This window comes from Strix aluco, chromosome 14 (assembly GCF_031877795.1).
Source record: "Strix aluco isolate bStrAlu1 chromosome 14, bStrAlu1.hap1, whole genome shotgun sequence".
NCBI classification, from domain to species: Eukaryota; Metazoa; Chordata; class Aves; order Strigiformes; family Strigidae; genus Strix; species Strix aluco.
Window position 1 is genome coordinate 13,509,771 of NC_133944.1, and position 18,430 is coordinate 13,528,200.

Sequence of the window (18,430 nt, forward strand, 5' to 3'; positions counted from 1 at the left end):
AACCAGAAGGCAGGAAAATCTTTGGGAGATGCCCTGCTCTCGCCCCAGACCGTTGTTTTATCCTGTCTCCAGGGCACAGCAATATCTGAAAGGACAGTTTCAGTTACCTGAAAGGACAGCGATCCTGTAGTGAGCCAGGGTTCAGCTCTAAGCCTGGAGCTCATCCATCCTCAAGCAACATTTGTACATGCTACAATTTTGTGCCTAAGAGTGGTTCCCCCCAGGAGAGGGTGTGAAAGACCTAAACTTTGAAAAACATAAGAATTTTTCATTAACTTCTTGGATTTTGATTAAAATTTGATGCATTACAGATTTTATTCTCTGCAGATGAAGAGACCTGTGGCATTTGCCTACGCACCCGTGAATCTGGCACCAGCTCCGCAATTCACCCTGCCACACACGCACTCGACCTATCCACAGGTAACATCAACTCCTTGCTGCAACTTTCAGCCACTGAATTTCCATGATGCTACACTTTAACTCTTAACCCTTCTAGACAATTTTTGTACCTTTTTCTACTGGAGAATTCCAGCTACAGCATAATTTTATTATTGTGGGTATGACTGGCTTCACTTTATGTTAAAATTTCCCTTTTCTAAATGTGTTTTCCTTCTCAGTTTTTTTTTTTTGTGCAAGGCCACGTTCCTCTCTCCTCCTCATATTGCTGTAGTTTCTCAGTTTTGGTGCATCTTTTTTTGATGTTAATCATCTTTACTTTTTCTAAGAAGTGAAAAATCATTTAATTTAGTTGCTCTCAAATGTGCAAATAAAACCTTAAACAGGAAGAAAAAAGATTCATCCAGGAGAATGGGAGCTCTCTCGCACTTGCACATTCTTTGAAGTGTGGACAGCTTTCTTAACATGCACCATAACAATAAACCTCACAATCTTCTAAAGCCAAATATATGATCTATACAAACATTTTTTTTTAATGTGAAAACATGACTTTATACATCATAGTGTATGATACACACTTCAAACACTTTCAAATCAAAGCTTGATAGACCCCAAAACTTTTTCTATAGTACATAAGTAGTAGTATATAAAACAATTATTACTACATGCTAAAACAGATTTCCACAGTCTTTTAATTAAGCACAATATATATAATATATATATGTATATACTGTATATAGATTTGTTCAGATTAATAAGTGGACTGAGCACACACACCCAGCATAATACACTCCAGTAACTGCCTAACAACTGTGAATTTACTGACATTAATTTTTTTTTTAAATCTGACAAAGCTGCAGAAAATAATGTTTTAAGTGTTCCTAATAAACATAAGCAAGTAGGAAAACTTTTTTTCCAGAGGTAGAGGTTTTATTGCGTAAAACACTGGATAAAACTGTACTGCTTCAAAGACATTTTTATTCTAACAGCAGAAAGAAAACAGTCATTGCTGAAAAAACAACTTTTAATACTTCTATACCAGAATAAAGTTCTGTCAACTGATGTATTATAATAATAAATAATGACCAAGAATAAACTTTAAATACAAAGTTTTCTAATTGTTACAAGCATAGCAACAAAATCCTCTACTCTATTGATCTCAGATTTCCTCCAAGATAGAAATTTTTCTTTGTGTAGGAATGTAGACAGTATTATGACCAGTATCACAGACTACAGAAGTTACAGAGAAAAAACTTGACATGTTTAGATATGAGAAGCATGATGATATTCAGAAACTGACAATGCATCACTGCTGCTGTCACTTGTTTGTATTACAAGTTACAAATGTTCTGGAAAAAAGGGCTATGTCAGAGGGGAGGATAGGGACAGTAGCACCCGACCAAATGGAATCAACACACACATCACAAGGAGCGGGAGATGTTTCCAGTGTCACAAACAGAATTATTGCCTGTCGTATCTGAAAATGCTCAGAAGACACAAAAGAATACTGAAAGAGCTCAAAAGTGCAAGAAATGGAATGTGGGGGGTGGTTTTGTTTTTTTTTTTTTTCTCTTTTTTTTTTTTTTTGCTAAGATACTGAAGGCGGCGCAAACACACAAAAGCAAGCGACTGACACAGTCACCAAACACAGTAGTGCAGTTAAAATCCTAAAGCTTACTACAGTCAGAAAGTTTCAATAACATTTCAATCCTTTATCTAGGATCATAGAAACAGTTGCATTAAGTTTATCAACTCGATTTAAGTAAGGCAGTGAGAACTATACTAGAAAAACAAGAAAAGCAGCTTGCTCTGTGCCAGATGGGTCCAAGTTACACGGTGACCTCATTTAAACTGAAACTTCAGTTGGATGACATCCTTTCCGACAGCATATGCAAACCGTATTCCTTATTAGCCTGAGATTTTTTTTTCCAGTCTCAGGGTAGCGCTAAGAATTTTATTTACATTGATTGCAGTTTAGTATTTTTTGTAAACTGCTTTAGGCAGAGCTGAAGTTTTAAGGCCCTGGGGTTTTACTCTGTGCTCCCAGCCTGCAAAGAAATATTGACTTTTTTTTTTTTTTTACTTTTTTTTCTTTTTTTTTTTTTAAGTCTGGATGATTTTGTTTTAGAAGAAGTTAATACTTCTCTACCATCACAATAAACAGCACCAATTTTGCTTCTATCAAAGGAAGTACATTAGAAGGCTAAAATTTTATGCCATTCAGAGAATTTCAGAATAAACCTTTAGTTATTTTTCTTATTTTTTTTTTTAAGTATGTGGTTCATTATAGTCTCTCAAAAGCTTCCTATGTGGCAAAGACCTTACTAAATTTGGAGCATCCAATCAGTAAAAAAGCTAAAATCTGCAAAAATATAGAACACATTTGTTTTACAAAACCAAAGGAATATCAGCTAAAACACTTTTCTTCATTAGAGACAAAGAGCAGGAAGTTTGGATTCATATTTTAGATCAAGCTACTTTATAAGAGCTTGCTCCAGAAGAAACTTCTGCACTATGTCTGTAACACTTACAAAAACTAACACATGAAAATTAACCATCACTGGGGAATTCTTCAAGGGTAAAAAAAAAAAAAAAAAAAAGGGGGAACTTAAAGGAAGTTTGAAAGAAAACAAGAAAAGAACAGAAGAAAAAAAAGTTACCAACCTTCTATGTAATAAAATTCTGTTTCTCACCAGCACCTTCTATAGATAAGGCTGACTAGTTTCACTAAACAATATTTCTATATATTGTACTTCTACTTTTATAGCAACTTACTTCTTCATCAACAAGGAAAAAAAAAGAATAAAAGCATTTCCCTCAATACTGCAAGATGATTACAAAAAATGGAATTACATTTCAAATCTGCAATCACACATCAGGCTGCAGATTTTTTTCTAACCATTGATTCATTTGGCTGTATATTTAAAAAAAAAAAAAGAAAATGTAATATCACAATACTTTTCAATATAGGTCAGTACTGACCCTAGCTTATGGGCCGTCTAAGGTTTCTCCTATACTGCAGTTGCAACACCACTTGAATTGATTTTCTCTGCAATGACAGCTCCAGTCAGACTGGCACCATGGCAGTCTACCAACACATCTCATTACTATGCTAGGCAAATGACAGCAGCTGGTGTCATATTATAAAGGTGTTTTCAACAATGAAAACACAGCCCCTCAATCTTCAAGGCAACACTAAATCGTTTAGACAGTATCATTTTTCTGTTAAGAGCATTATTTTTGGACAAAGACCACTTTAAAGTTTGAAATTGCCCTGCTTTTTAAATAACTAACGACCTCCTAACATTTTTAAATCACTTTATTATCCCACCTACATTGTTTGGAAGTACTTGTTGCCAGGTAACAGTTTAGCAGCCATTTTCAAGGGCTGGAAATTTACTTTGCGTGTGTATTATATATATTTAAGCACACACACACACACACATATGGAATGTGTGTATTTTGTGTGTGTGTGTGTGTGTAGATATATATTCAATGTGTGTATGACTGAATATCTGTGTGTGTAAATATATATATATATATATGCGCGTGTGTGTGTCCATGTACATATACATATATTTGAATGTTTTCAGCATCCTGTACACTTCTGGGAATTTGCACACCATTCTTGCGCTTGGAAGGCAGTTAGCCAACCCTCACCCAAATGCATATCTAAACCCGGTGTAAAAGGCTACTGCAGTATGGAGACAGATCTGCCGAGCTGCATCACTCCTGGGCCTTGCTGCCCTCCTCTGTTAGCTCTGCCGAGCTCCCTGGTTTGACAGCTGCAGGTTCCTCCAAATTCCCAGAAGCTTCGGAGTCAACTCTGGAGCGCTTGAACCTGCGGTCGGGATACTGGCTGTTGTCAAAAGGCATGCGATGGACACAGAGAACATGGGTCTTCAGATTTCCCTTCTGAGAGGCACTGTATGGGCAGTATCTGCACTGGAAAGGCCTGTGACCTGCGTGACAGACGAGAGTCTGGTTAGTTTTTTATTTTATGTACGTGGCGCCTGCAAACCCACCCGTTTCACAGCCTGACAAAACCGAACGCGCCAGAGCCCCCCAAGCAGAAATCCCTCCTGTTGGATGGAGGACATTGCTGCGTGTCTTCAGCAAGAATAAGAAATCTGTGCTATTCACATGATGCCTAGTTAAAGAAACTGCATTTTAAAAATTCTCTGTTTCAGATTTTCCAGAGAAATGCAGCTATTTCATCTCCTTCCTCAGATCCAGCTGTAAATCCGTCAGCCTGTGATCCAAACTAAACTCTTGTAAATACAGTGCAATCGTGTACAAGACTGCCTTCTTTTACATTTGTTAATTATCTTTTTTATTGAAGTGCAATTCAAGGATGATGATGTGCAGACCCTTGGTCTAATAAACACACTTTGTCTTTGGGTGGGTTTCTGAGTAAAGAACTGTACGTTTTATTTTAATCACACAGATTACTTTTTAATGGAAAGAAATAATGGATTGAGATAACCAAGGCCTCAAACCTGCAAACGTTTACTCCAGTGAGATTACTCCTGTGAGTAAAGATACGCAAGGACATAATGGAGCCCAAGGTTATCACCAGCTTTAAAATAAAATGACCAAGCTAGATTAGAAAAGGAATGTTAATGCACAAAATCTGATAGATGCACTTCTTGTGGGTGAAACAGCAACCGACTGCAAAACAAAGGCATGAATGAAAGATATCACTTCTTAGTAAAGCTATCAATATACTTTCCCATATTTTTCAGATTATTGTGACTTTGTATCTCCATGCTGTATCTGGTTTTGGAGGTTATGTTTCAGCAATCACATTTCAACCTATGCTGGGAAGTTGTTGATGTGTTTTACTGGAACTTTATGAGCTTTGTCTCTCAAATTAACTTAAACCAGGACCATCTGAGGTCAAATGCGCTTAGCTTGCTTTAATTTGCTCAAATAAATGAATAAATAAATGTGCCAGACCATCTACATAAAGCCAGGATAAGTGAAAAACAATACCCTATCTCCACATTTGAAGAGCACATTTTCCTTTGCTGTCGTGATACTACCTAGCAGGCATAAAACAGATGCTGATTGAGCAGAGGATGAAGTTTCCCACTATGTGGGAAGGGGCTGGGACCATCTCACCTCGATTTTAGGTGGGAATTTAACAGATAAGCAGATAGACGCTTGTTGTGCACTGGTCCAGCATTACATGTACTGGAGTGGGAATGCTGCCATAGTCCAGAGACAGGAGCCTGGATAACAGCTGATTATAACCTCGCGCTGTTGCTGGCACACCAGCATGAGCATCTCTAGCAGAGTAAATTCACCTGAGCCAGCATTAGTGCTCTGAGTTGCTCAAATAACTTGCCCTTTTTTACTGTTACATCAAAACTACCAATTGAAGGCTGAGTCCCCCAAACATACTGCATGCTACCCAGAGGAAAGTTAAGTCCAGCCCACAGTGACCTAAGCCCTATGCCCCAGGGCTACAGACATGTTTCCTTTCTCAAGGATGGAAAGTTCCTCTCCACCCTTTGCTTTTACAAGTTGAAGACTGACAGAAGTGTGACCACCCCACCAAGACCTCCAACATGCATGTTTATGCATAAATCTTGGGATAGAGTGTGGGTTGAACTTCTAGTTCTCTCCTGGGATAAAGACAGACATTTTCCTCAACAACTTCATACAGAAAAAGAAATTAAATCTGTAAACTGCTAATCATTACAAAGTCAAATTTCAGTGGAAAATTTCATAGCAATAGCAATGGAAAAAACCTACATAGATAATGTTGCAGAAATTGGATTGGGCTTTTATAGTAAAATTTCACCTGGAAGATATGAGGAAATAGTCAACCAAGAGATTGAAGGTGTCCCTAGTGCCTCTTAGAGTCAGTCCTAAAATCAACACAGAAGCAAAAATATGCTTGAAAAATTTTGAATAGAATAGTTTTGAAAACTGGAACCACTCTCAAAACTGTCTGGGTATGAAGAAGGTCCAGAGAAAGTCTGATTTTCATTGTTTCAGAAAATCTAGAATATTTGAAAACTGAGGAAAAAAAAAATCTAAGAAAACCATTACATCTCCCCCATTGTTTGTCAGAGATAGATAAAGTCACCAGAATTCACAACTGGGTTCTGGACTCTTTCTTTCCTTCTCCTTTTTCTCCCTCCTGGGTAATGCCTCCAATGGGTAGAGTTAAGGGGTCTAGTGCATACTCTGCTTGGGGAGGTGTCAAAATGCCTTGTCCAAAGTGGGAGAAATTTTGGGTAAAGGGGAAGACTTGCTCCATGAAGAATTGAAGTGATTTTTCCCTTTCTCCAAAAAGATAAAGGCCTGCCACTATCATATCCACTAAGATGTGAGACTATCTACACCAGCAGCACCAGCTCCCTTCCAGTATTTCCAGTGTTTCATTTGACCATCTGACAACTGGTTACCTCGCTAAGAACAGAAGGCACCCTGCTAAGTCGTGACAAATGGTACAACTTGCCCTCCAGCCTTATTTACTCTGGTTTTATTGATGCTATGGGAAAAACAAAAAGATATCCTGTTTATTTGGTCATTCTTGTGTGCTGCAATGGCCAGCGACTGGACATACCATAGATGACATAATGCCCCTGATAACTGCTTGCAGAGCAGTGTGCAGGGAGCACAGAGCAATGGGACTCCAGGAGCAAGCAGGCACAATGCGCCCATCAGCCACCCTCTGAACCCCTCATGCATCATGTAGCACGGAAATACACTGGACAGTTTTAGCTAGAATTGATACCTCTAGCCAACAGTGCGAGATCTCACCAAGCAGCTCTTAAAGCTTTGCCCACCAGTAACTATCATTAAATGGCTATCCTAATTCTTTCCTGCAAAGGACAAATTCTAACAAAGGAATCCACAAGGCATGGATGGAGCTAACCACCTCACATGAACCAGACTAAAAGCAAACTCTTTCTGCCCATCACCAAACCAAGTTCAAACCCATGCAATTCCATACAATGCCATTTATTATTTCAATACACTTTAATAAATCAGACAATATAAAATGCACCTACAAGGATTCAGTTCTGCAGTGCCTCCCCCACAACTTACTTTTTCAGGCCATCAAAATTTCACATCACTGCCTTGTGAAAAGTAAGTACACAATAAGTTAATTTGTATTGTCACTATGCAGTACAACTGTGGTAAAGAGCACATTCATTTTTAATCCAGTATGAATAATATATAAATATGTATACAGAGTGAGGGTCATACGAAAGCAAGCGGTACATTGTTTACAGCAGAAGTGGTACAAAAACTAGAGATTATTCTCACTTGCAAAGATAACAATATCTGCAATTTGCTTGTAACTAAGGGGTGAAGAAAAATGCCCATTTCTCTTAGGTATCCCATCCATTAATTTTAGCTCAAAAACTTGTTGTGGGCAGCAGGCTCTTAAAATAACCCTTCCCAGATAAGTTGGCAATAAATTTATAACATTTTATCTAGCAGTGGTTGGTAGGTTCTTTCTTAGCAAGCTATAGTTCATATATATTTTACCCACTATATATCTTCCAATAAAATTATATGAAAGCCCTTAAAAAAAAAAAAAATCTTCCTGATAGTTCAGGAGATAATGTGTAATGCATTGCATTAGTAGTAAGGAGAATTAGACTAAAGGTGGGCCAACAAGGGGGGCAAACTATGGTGCATCTTTCTTCGATTAAAAGGTGAGGATAGAGGACAATATATTGTTTGCAGCTGAAATGATCCTGCTGTTGGGAGCAATGTTCTATGAAGTCTGACTGAGCATGTGAAGAGACTTTGTAATCCTCTGGATAGAAGCTGACAATCTAAAGAAACGGAACAGCAGAAAATAATAATAAAAATAGGTAAAATGATAAGAATCGTAGCTGGACTCAAAGAACATTTTTAGAAGGTGCAGATTTCCCCAAGAAGGGTGATTACCTCTGACACCTGCTGAAGCCAGTCCTCTGAAAGTGATCTAAACCTTCCAGGATCAGCCCCAACAATGGCAGCAGTGCTGAGATGACCTAGGCTCATCATCTTCTCTAGTTTTGACTGTACCCTGGGGAGCACAAGCAGTGTGGATGGGAGGTACTTTCTGGTCAGGATGGAGAACCAATATTTAGAAAAATCCCTCAATGTTTGAAACTAGTCCACCTTTTTAAAAATATATGCTGCTTCATTAATTTAGGCTTTGAGACAAAAAAAATGTTTGTTTTCTTTCAAGTTTGTGATCTGATATGTTGCTTTGTGACACATCATGTCAGCCTGCATCAGTCACATTGCGTTAGGTTTCATAACATGGCATGACTGATGCAGCCCAACATGGTGCATCAGCTGAACAGAGTCAGAAAATGAAGGGCTTGAGAAAGACATGGATCTCAAAATCTGCGTTTTAGGACCAATTAAAGGAAAGTGTATTCAAAGCAGGGGCCTTGGATTTAAACAAAGCCATTGCCCGTGCGTTGTTAAGGATTCAAATACTTGCCAAACCTATTTTGCTTTGTCTTATCTTTAAAACTCAAAATGTGTAATTGGAACACATAAAAAGTCAATGTCAACAAAATGTCATTGGGTTACTTACTGTAAACCAAACACTCCTAATAGTTACTAATTTATTAACTTTGATATGGATCCGTTATTTAAGATTAGCACAAAGGAAAACACAAACAAGAGAGAGGGAGAGAAAAAGAGTGATGAATACTAAAGTCTTTTTCATTAAAAAAATCATTTACATGGTCAAGCCGCATTAATTCTCCACTTCTAAAAATATTTGATCGGCATCCAAATTCTATAAAAATTTCCACAAAGAAACATCTTATTTTTGTGGTATTACAGGCACATATGTAGGGGTTTGCACTAAAACGTAAAAATGGGCATTGGACTAGTCACATGAATAAGATCAGGAATTTATTCCAGATTGTTAAAAGTGTACTAATCACAGCAAAATCATGGCTTTCTCCCAAAGCAGCAAGAAAACGGTAATTTGAAAGAAAAATGCCAATAATACATCACACACAAGCCGTCTGTTGTCCCCACTACACCACTTTTTATTATATTGCATATGTGTACATATATACACACAGATACACGCATACAGACACACAGACACACAATTTAATGCATAAATTTAGGGAAAAGGCAGAAGAGCAATAAAATGATGAACAGAAAACAAATGCTGTGCAATGTACTATAAATTATAATTAAGTCCTGAATAAAATGTGTTTCTTAGATATGACATTTGTTCCCTTAAAATGCAAAAATGGCCATGATTAGCTGACAGAATGTTTTTCCTTAGATGGCCAATGGCTGTAGCACTTACTGCGATGCAACACGGCAAACTCATTTCAGATTTCTTTGCCTGGTTTAAGAATATCCTTTCAGTGAAAACCGAAAATAACTGCAATTACCTCTTTAAAACAAAAAATTACTCCCTTACTAGGAAGTATTTGAAAAGCCTCAAAGGTATGTACTTCTTGGAGGCAAATCTCTTTAGTTGAGGCAGTGGACACTGAAGATCCGAACTGACCTCCTGGACTGCTGTAGCAATCCCAAATGGCCCAGACCACCCCTGTCAGTGACCAGGCACTCTTGCAGGACCAGCTGCAGTGGTATAGGGTGGATGGTCACTGCCTCCTGCACCGAGATACTCAGTCCCACAATGCTGCTGGTGGAATGGTCCATGTAATCACACATCTGCTGCGGTGCAGTCAGCAAGCTACATTCAGACCTTCAGTGAGCCTGAACCTTCTTGGGAAGAGCCGCTTGAAATCTTTTTTCCTACACAACCTTGTATTTGAGGTACAATCATCTTTAAATGGATGAAGTGCATGTTGCCTCAGAAGTAACAGCAGGCAATGATGGCTGTGTGCTTTCCACTTAGGAAGAAAGACTTTTTGAGTGTCTCCAGTTCTCTGGCAGTGACTACTGGTCTGAACTCATGGCTTTCTCAGACCACAGTCTCTGGGTCCAAGGCATCTTGGTGAATGCTGCCATTTTAAAGTAACACTATTACAGCATAATAACAAGCATTTGCAAAGGGAGAACTATTTTCATTTAAATCTTGGCTAGTGCGATTTCCTTTTTTTAATGTATAAATTTTCATAAATACATTTGCTATCCACAGCAAACATCCCAAGTACTGTATGCATTACCCAGGAGAGCAAAATGGCTCTAAAGCAGCCATTCTGATCTGGAACATAACAGTATGGATGGGAAAATGCTGAATAAATATATTTGTCCAATAGACAATAATGGCTCTGATTGAGCCATTCTACTTTATTGGTCTCAAAATATGCATTTTATGAAACTCCCAAAATACCAGACAGATTAAAGTACTTCCAATCAGGTTCGTATATGTAATAAAAGTTTTTATAAAACAATTGAAAAGTATATGTTTATTTACACACAGGTCCAGGACCAACCAAGATGGTCTTCTGGGAAAATTACAATATTTTGTGAAGTTTATATGTTTATTGGATTACAAAAAAGGAAATTAAATTTTAAAAACTCTCTATTTCATGTTGACCAGGAAAAGCCATGAAAATGAAAAGCTTTGTCTGAGGCTTTTTTGATGATTTACTGTAGAAGTATATACAAAAAAGGCATAAGTATCTGCATTTTAGGAAGGCCTGGGGAACATTTTCACCTACCAAAGCTAAAGCTTTGTGTTATGTGTTTCCCATGGGACACTTAAAGCTATGGCAGCCCCCTGCACACCCTTCATTCAACTGGATTCCTTTATTACCAGGTTCAATCCTGCAAATAGTCCTAAGAGCAATCAGAGTAATTGTTCATGATAAGAGGACCCAGACTAATTACCTAAATTCCCCCTCACTAATACAGATCAGACACTTCCAGGGGCAGCTCAGGTCCAAACATGTGAACTGCCATCTAGAAGAGCCTTTCTTTTACTGTGGGTTACAGGAAAGATCTTAATTAGGGGAGAAAAAGTTTGGGGTAAAGACCCAGCTTATGGCAAAACACGGCCACCAGCTTGATCCTAAATAAATGCATTAAGGATGTTTGGAAAAATTGCCCTAAAACTAGTAGGATTTATCCATCTGTGAAGTCTACTGTGGCAGGTTAGCGATCCAGAAGGAATGCCCTGTAGGGATTAAAGTGGTGTACAGCACTGTCCCGAGGCCAGCAACCATCCCAAAGCCACCACACAGCACCACGGCCCTGGTGTTTTGCCGAGATGGACATTCAGTCTACAGGTACCTGAAATAGCAGGGCAGCAAATGACTGAACTATCGTTGGCTGCAGAAGAGCTGGAGAATGAAAAGACCTAACCTGTAACTAATTCGTGTCAAGGATTTTTACTCTAAAAAAAAAAAAAAAATCTTCATTCATAGGATCACATTAAACCCTCAAATACCTACATGTCTTTTCTGAGATGTAATCAAAGGTGGAGTCTGCTCTTGATTTAGTATATTATACAGTGTTTCATGTTTCTGAATAGGTATTTCAACTTGCTGATGAGTATACTAAAGGGTTTAATGATGACACAGAAAAGCAAAAGTTGATGCTACACTTTGTCTTTAACACATTATTAAAAGATTAAGTTAATTTCACACATTCCCCTTAAAATAAAAACTGCACTTAAAGTAACAGTTCAATTCCTGTCTCAAAAGGTTACAATCACTAATTATCACACACTAAATGTTCCTTTAAAAGGAAAAGAAGAAAAAACCGCCAACAAACCAATCCTGCTATGTAAACCAGCCAAATCCAGATCAGTATGACACAGAGGCTAACAGCCACTCGGACACTTATGAGAAAGAGAAACAAGTAGAAAATTCTACCACTGTCCTTCACACATATGTTTTTAACTACTTACTAAACAAACCAGTCACAAAATTATGGAAAACATCACTAATTTAACACTTGTTACCTTTGTTATTTAGAGCATGGAAATTATAATTATTTGGAGGTAGACCGAGGAACTTGCTAGCCCTCTGCAGTACACTAACTGCAAGCAAATTTCAAAATGGCTAGAGAAGTCACCGGCAGTATAACAGAGACTTGTAATTCCTGGGAAAACAAACATTTCCCTTTTCTTGCAGAGCTAATAAAGTAACAGGATTACTCAGCTCCAGACACTTAGCACAGAATTTGTTTCTTTTTTAGAAGAGTAAGCTCTTTACACAGGAACTTTTGATTTAGAAGGGAAATGGATCTTTTCTTGGAAAAAAGGAAGAGCATCCTCGAAAACAAATATTAATCATTATGTGAACCTAGTAAGACAAAAATTCTGAAAAACAGCTGAAGACTTTGCTTTCTAAAGACCTGCGTATTTCATATTGCTCCCTGCAGGTGCACCTGCCCGTCACGGCGCAGCACCCCGTGCACGATGGCACACCAGTTTGGGTTTTGACATGACAACATGAGTTACGAGCCCAGTGCCTCAGTGGACTCCAAACGAGGTTAGTGGGAATGCTGTCATTGATTGAGCTTGAAATGCCAGACTATCATTGTCCCATGCTTTGGGAAATTTAATTACATTTAATTTTTCATATTTATTTACTTTGGTTTATACTCATAAGTAGAGGACAGAGTTCTTATCAAGGGCACTAGGTACCTGTTGTAAAGAGCAGGCCACCTCTGACTAAATTTATGATGGCAATGGTTATGGCAATTTATAAATTCCTCAATCATAATCCCCTTCATAATCCTAAACTCACACATCTTGACCAAAAACATAAGCATTCATCTCCAGCTGTGCCCCTGACTCTTGTACCAATTCTTGTTCTCCCAAAGCCCATAGTCAAAGCCAGCACATCCCTTCATCTCTGCAGCCTGGGCACCCCTGCACAAGAGGAGAGAGGTACCTGAGCTCAGGGAATAAGTGGACTATAGCCCTCTGACAGCCGTCTCTTTCTCTTATGCTTTGGGGATCCAAGTAGACTGCAGCTAAGGAAACGTATTTTGAACGTAAGTGGCAGGCTTTTCTCTAATATTAACTACCCCTGAGTTCCCCTGATTACCAAAATTATATGTTCCCACCTTTGCCTTTACATATATATTTCAAGTAACTGTTATGTCTGTTCACTCCTTTACTTGTTCTAAACATGTCAATGACATTACATTCTCATTCTAACCCCCTTGAGCAAAATATCTCAGTTCTCCTACTAGGTCGTTCACAAGTTTTCTATCTAATGTTCTGTCATATTTTTTAATTGTCTCAGTAAATATTTAATATTTCAGTGAGCATTTAGGACTTCTGGAATGAAGCTCTGTTTTAATTTAACATACTTATGATTTCCCAGAATAAAAGATGTATTGGTGGCACTTTTAGTAAAGAGATCGTGCAATTCAGAGGTGATAATAGGAAAGGCCTTGTCAGTGATCATATTTTGCTACCCAATATACTTTATTCTGCCTAGCAATTCATAAATACAATAGCATTTTCTCTTTCACTCTGGGCAACTGTCTTGAGCTTATTTATTTTATTTGTTGGAATGGAATTTAAAAAATCCCATACTCAGCTTTCTAAATTTTTCCTGCCCACATTTCAATGTGTCATATCCTCAGCTGGTGTTGAACAGGACAGTCACACAGCCTGCACCATGCAAAGGCCTGCCCCTCAATACACAGCCAGGTAAGGATCAGGAGTCTCTCCATCAGTCCTGTGGTTCACAAATCACCTAAATGGGAAGGGATGGAATTATCCACGTGCTATAATGTTCGCTGAAGTGGGACCCTAGGCTAGAATAATTGTTTTCCGCATGTATGATGTCACTTAGGCTAACCATGTTCTCCTTTAATTTTAGTTGTTGCTTTGTTATGTAACTGGGGTAATTTAGATGATATTCTGTCACATTATAACTTGTCATGTACCTCATGATTCTCTATCTACAGTGGCATGTTAGTAAAGAGACTGAGGAAAAACAAAACACTTTAAGTAAATAAATATCCAGCTCACTAATAGCTAATATGTCAAATTATCCACGAGTAGCTCAGAACCCCACTAATCATTCTGCTAAAACATTACTATATCTGTTTATGGGATTTTGTGAGTGTGGTTCTCTGAACAACTCATTATCGGCAATGCTGCAGCATTATGTGCCATCACTGTACTGAATTACCATGAGTGCAGCCTGAGTGAGGACTCGCAGCAACCCACCTCTCACCAGGTGCATTCCCTATGTAGATGTACATATAACTAATGACTGTAAAAAAATTACATATTTTTATCATATCCCATTCAACATATGAGGAGCTCAAACAGTAAAAATTAAAAGGCTGCAAAGAATAAATTGAGCATTAACTTTGCAGGACCTTTCCCTCTGGAAAGTACTGTTGATGTTGTCACAGAAAAAGTGTCTTTTTTATTAAGTCACAAAGGAAATGCTTTCTCCCCTTCTCCTTTTCTTTTCTATAAAAGGCTCTCTAAAATGAAAGGTGTCAGACTTTGCTTTTTCTTCTTGGCATGATCCAGAATGTATGGCTGAGGAATGACAGATGTCTGCAACCAGCTGCAATGAAGCATGCTAAAGTTTCAGTCTAATCCACTTATTTCACTGCAGTCACGTAAACCAAAACAAATGGGCAGTGCCTTACATTATAAAAACACAGCAGCATTACTTTGTTGCATAATGTAGCTGATACGCCATCTTTTTATCATTTTTCCTACTGCAGAAAGAATTCACCTCTTTATTAAAAACAGCCCCTGAAAGTTCTCCCATTCTGCTCGCCTCTATTTTTTTCTTTTAGTGTCACAGCAGTCTTGCTATGCCCCATGCATTACTCAATATGCTGCTATTATAAAAACACTGTAATATTTTTCTAGGGAAGACTGCTTTTGTTTTTAAAAGTGCAATCTGATTCAAAAGCCACAGGGCCTGATTCTGTTCTCGCATCCTTGTTACAAGCTTGTGGTTTGAACAGATCTGAGCTGCTCTGAAGGAGGTCAGGATTGGACCCGCCATCAAACCCGTACATGTTTTGGCTGTATAACAAGTGCATCAAGCACTAACCCTTAACAGGTAAAAAACCCCATGTTTCAGCTTTTCACTGATCAAACTGGAAATATCAGTGGAGACACAACTAATAACCTTAATCTACTCGACTAACCTCACTGAAACCCCCCCATTTTAATGAGAAGGAAGAGTCTCTGCCGATATGTTTACTGAAGCTCCCCCCCACTCTATTTCGTTATGCCAGAGGGAGTATAACCTAAGTGAACATGGCATCGCTTCCTGGGAAGGGAGACCCTGCCTCACTCCAACATGTAGTGCAGCAACCTTTTGAACCCTCCCTCCTTTAATCCTTGTACGGAAAGGGAAAGGATGAGGAGTCATGTGGCTCCCTCCCCGCCAGCAGTTTCAACAGCTGGGAAGCACTCTTTCAGCGCAATTCATAAAAAAAGATGTGTTGGATTTCGCCTATGGCAGAATGGTGTACAATTTCTGGCCCTTCAGGCTAAAACAATAAATGCAAAGAGGAAAATTTGAGATTTCCCCCCTTAAACTTCCCACAACAACCTCAGCAAAACCACATGACTTGTCTTGTACAATCTCCCTGGTGTTTTCAGTGCTACTTTGGCAGGAAATCAGAATTACTGTTATATAAATTCCATCTGATGCCAGAGCTACCATCTGTGAGTAAAACTGCTTCACCTACGTCTGCCGGCAAAGCCACTCTCCCAGAGACAAGGGAGAAGGGGAAAAAAAATTTGATTAATTTGCAGAATGCTTGTGATTTGCTCATATATTATTATAACTGCTCATCAGCACATGACAAATTCCCAGCACTCCGCACAGGAACCCGTTCAGTTTCAGCAGTTTTTTGCGTCGGCACCTGACAGACTGCAGAGCCACTAATGACTTTCAGATGCTTACAAACAGTAATTCTATCTTCAGAATAAAAAGAAAAATCCGTAGGAAGAAAAGAGTAGAGTTAGTCTATTCCATTTCCTTCCTGTATATCAACATGATTTAACTCTTCGGGGCAGCAGTGGTTCCAGGATCACAACACGGCTGCTCCTTGCCTGTAAAAGACAAAGACTGCCAATCTCAGGGGGAAAGGTGGAAGCAAAAGCCGGTCTCCAAAGGCTTTTGCTACGCCAGCTCCACAGAGAGCCAGATACAAAGCAGGTAGCCTAGGAAAAGGCACACCTACCCTGCAGTACTGAAATAAAATACATGCTCTCCCCAGCGCTTCCGAATTCCATATCTATTTTCCTATTTTAATACTTCTGATAACCTTTTGCATTTTCAGGGAACACATCTGCTTCCTAACTGCAGCCGAAATGTTTTTTTCCCCCTTTAAAACTATGATTATGCTTTCTGAAGCACTGTCTGTGTGCTTGATTGCCTGTTTTAGATTAGAGATTTTAGCAAGGAAACAAAGACTTCAGAGTGCACATCAGTCCTGCATATGAGAAACCACAGAAGGAATAAGCAATAAAATGTGATGCACCATCTGTCCACAAACAATAACCTGGATGTTCTGAAGGCTTACAAATTATTTAGCACACAACCTCACCGAATTATAGGACCCTTAAATAGAGCAATAGACTGGGAATGAGAACCTCTTTGATGTCCTTTTGTATTTTTTTTTCCCAACTCAGCCCTCGATTGATTGCTAACAGTTGAGGTATTTCTCAATGACTATTGGAGCAAGTTGATTTTTATTAAGTAGCTCTCCGTAGAATATTTTGCCACAGATTTGAACAGTGGGGTATACACTGCCTCTCTGGCCCTAGCCTGCTGCAAACAGATTGTTAATCAAAAGACAGTCTAAAAGAATAGTCAGTTGGGAAATTCAGTCCTAAGGGCAAAATGCTGCCCTCGGTACTCATGCGCAACTCCCACTGGCTTCCACAGGAGCTCACGGGAACGCTCAGTAAGGAATTTGACTTTATTAAGTACTAGAAGGTTTCTGACTGGACTCTTGTGAAACAATTCTCTAACAAAGAATCAGATTTTTGCTTTTTTTTCCAAATTGTATCCCACTCCAATTAAATATAAAATGGCATTTTTTTAGCTGTCATGCTGAAGCACCATGATCTTGCATGCAGAGCGCATTAGCAACTGAGCACACTCCAGGTACTGTAAACTGGAGTATATTAAAGCTACTGGATCCCTAAACAAACCTGGCATCCCTCAGCAATGTGCACATATACCAAAATCAAGACATTCAGAGACCTGCATTTGGGATAGAAGATTTTGGTTCACTACACTGAACTGTGAGATCATGTTAAAAAACCCAAACAAACAAACATAGAAATTACTTTTTTTTTCTCAATATGCAGTGAATTGCAGAATTTCTATCTAGATCTACTGTTTCATTCAACCTTGTCTCTACATCGTAAATTCCTGAGTTTTTAGTGAACATCAGCATTTGTTTTTTCCAATTGAAGCATACCTCTAAACCCATACTCCAAAATAAATCAGTATCCTTAAAAGCCACACTCTTCATTTTAAAAAGGAAGATCTTTGCTACCATTTATTAACAACCTGCCCTAAATATTTCTTTTGCTTTGGTTTCCATAGATTTTTTTCTGCAGGTTTTCTTAACACAACATTTCCCACGCCGGGTCTCAGCTAATAAACATCCAGACCCACCCACCTAAGGTCTTCTTAGTGTGCCCTATACTCTTTCATCTAGATGGCAGATCAAAATTCAAATAAAAATAGATGTTGGAAGACAGTGGATTTTTGTTATCATATTCGCTTTGACAAACAGGGGCCAAGAAGGAGGTAACTGTATAATTAACTTTAGATGTGCCTAATGTAACTCCATTATCATTGATGGGTCTTATGGAGAGACACTGAGAGGGAAATGTGCCTTCTAGAGTTTCATTGTGGAGCCAGCACTATTAAAGAATATTTCAGTATTTAGGCCCTGATTCAGCAAATTGCTGAAGGTTATGTATACTTTGAAGCCTGTAAGTCATCCACAGACCTGTGTGGAATGCGCATGTGCTTACACAATACACAGGAGTAAGCTGTCTACAAGCTGGGGCCTCATAGCCTAACCCTTACTTACAAAGATTTGTAAAAGAGACATGAATATTTGCCTGGGGCTAAAAGCTGGCACGTTACAT

At 38.6% G+C, this 18,430-nt stretch overlaps 1 protein-coding gene across 8 annotated transcripts in view; it reads right to left on the bottom strand.

The window, feature by feature from the left end:
• Nucleotides 1–906: 906 nt before the first annotated feature.
• ZNF536 (zinc finger protein 536) overlaps nucleotides 907–18,430 on the bottom strand; it is a 352,727-nt gene continuing 335,203 nt past the window's right edge. For all 8 annotated transcript variants that reach the window (XM_074839495.1, XM_074839491.1, XM_074839492.1 and 5 more), the window contains one exon: nucleotides 907–4,358. In XM_074839495.1, coding sequence (XP_074695596.1) covers nucleotides 4,123–4,358 — 236 coding nt within the window. In that variant the 3' untranslated portion in view covers nucleotides 907–4,122. The remainder of the gene's footprint in view (nucleotides 4,359–18,430) is intronic.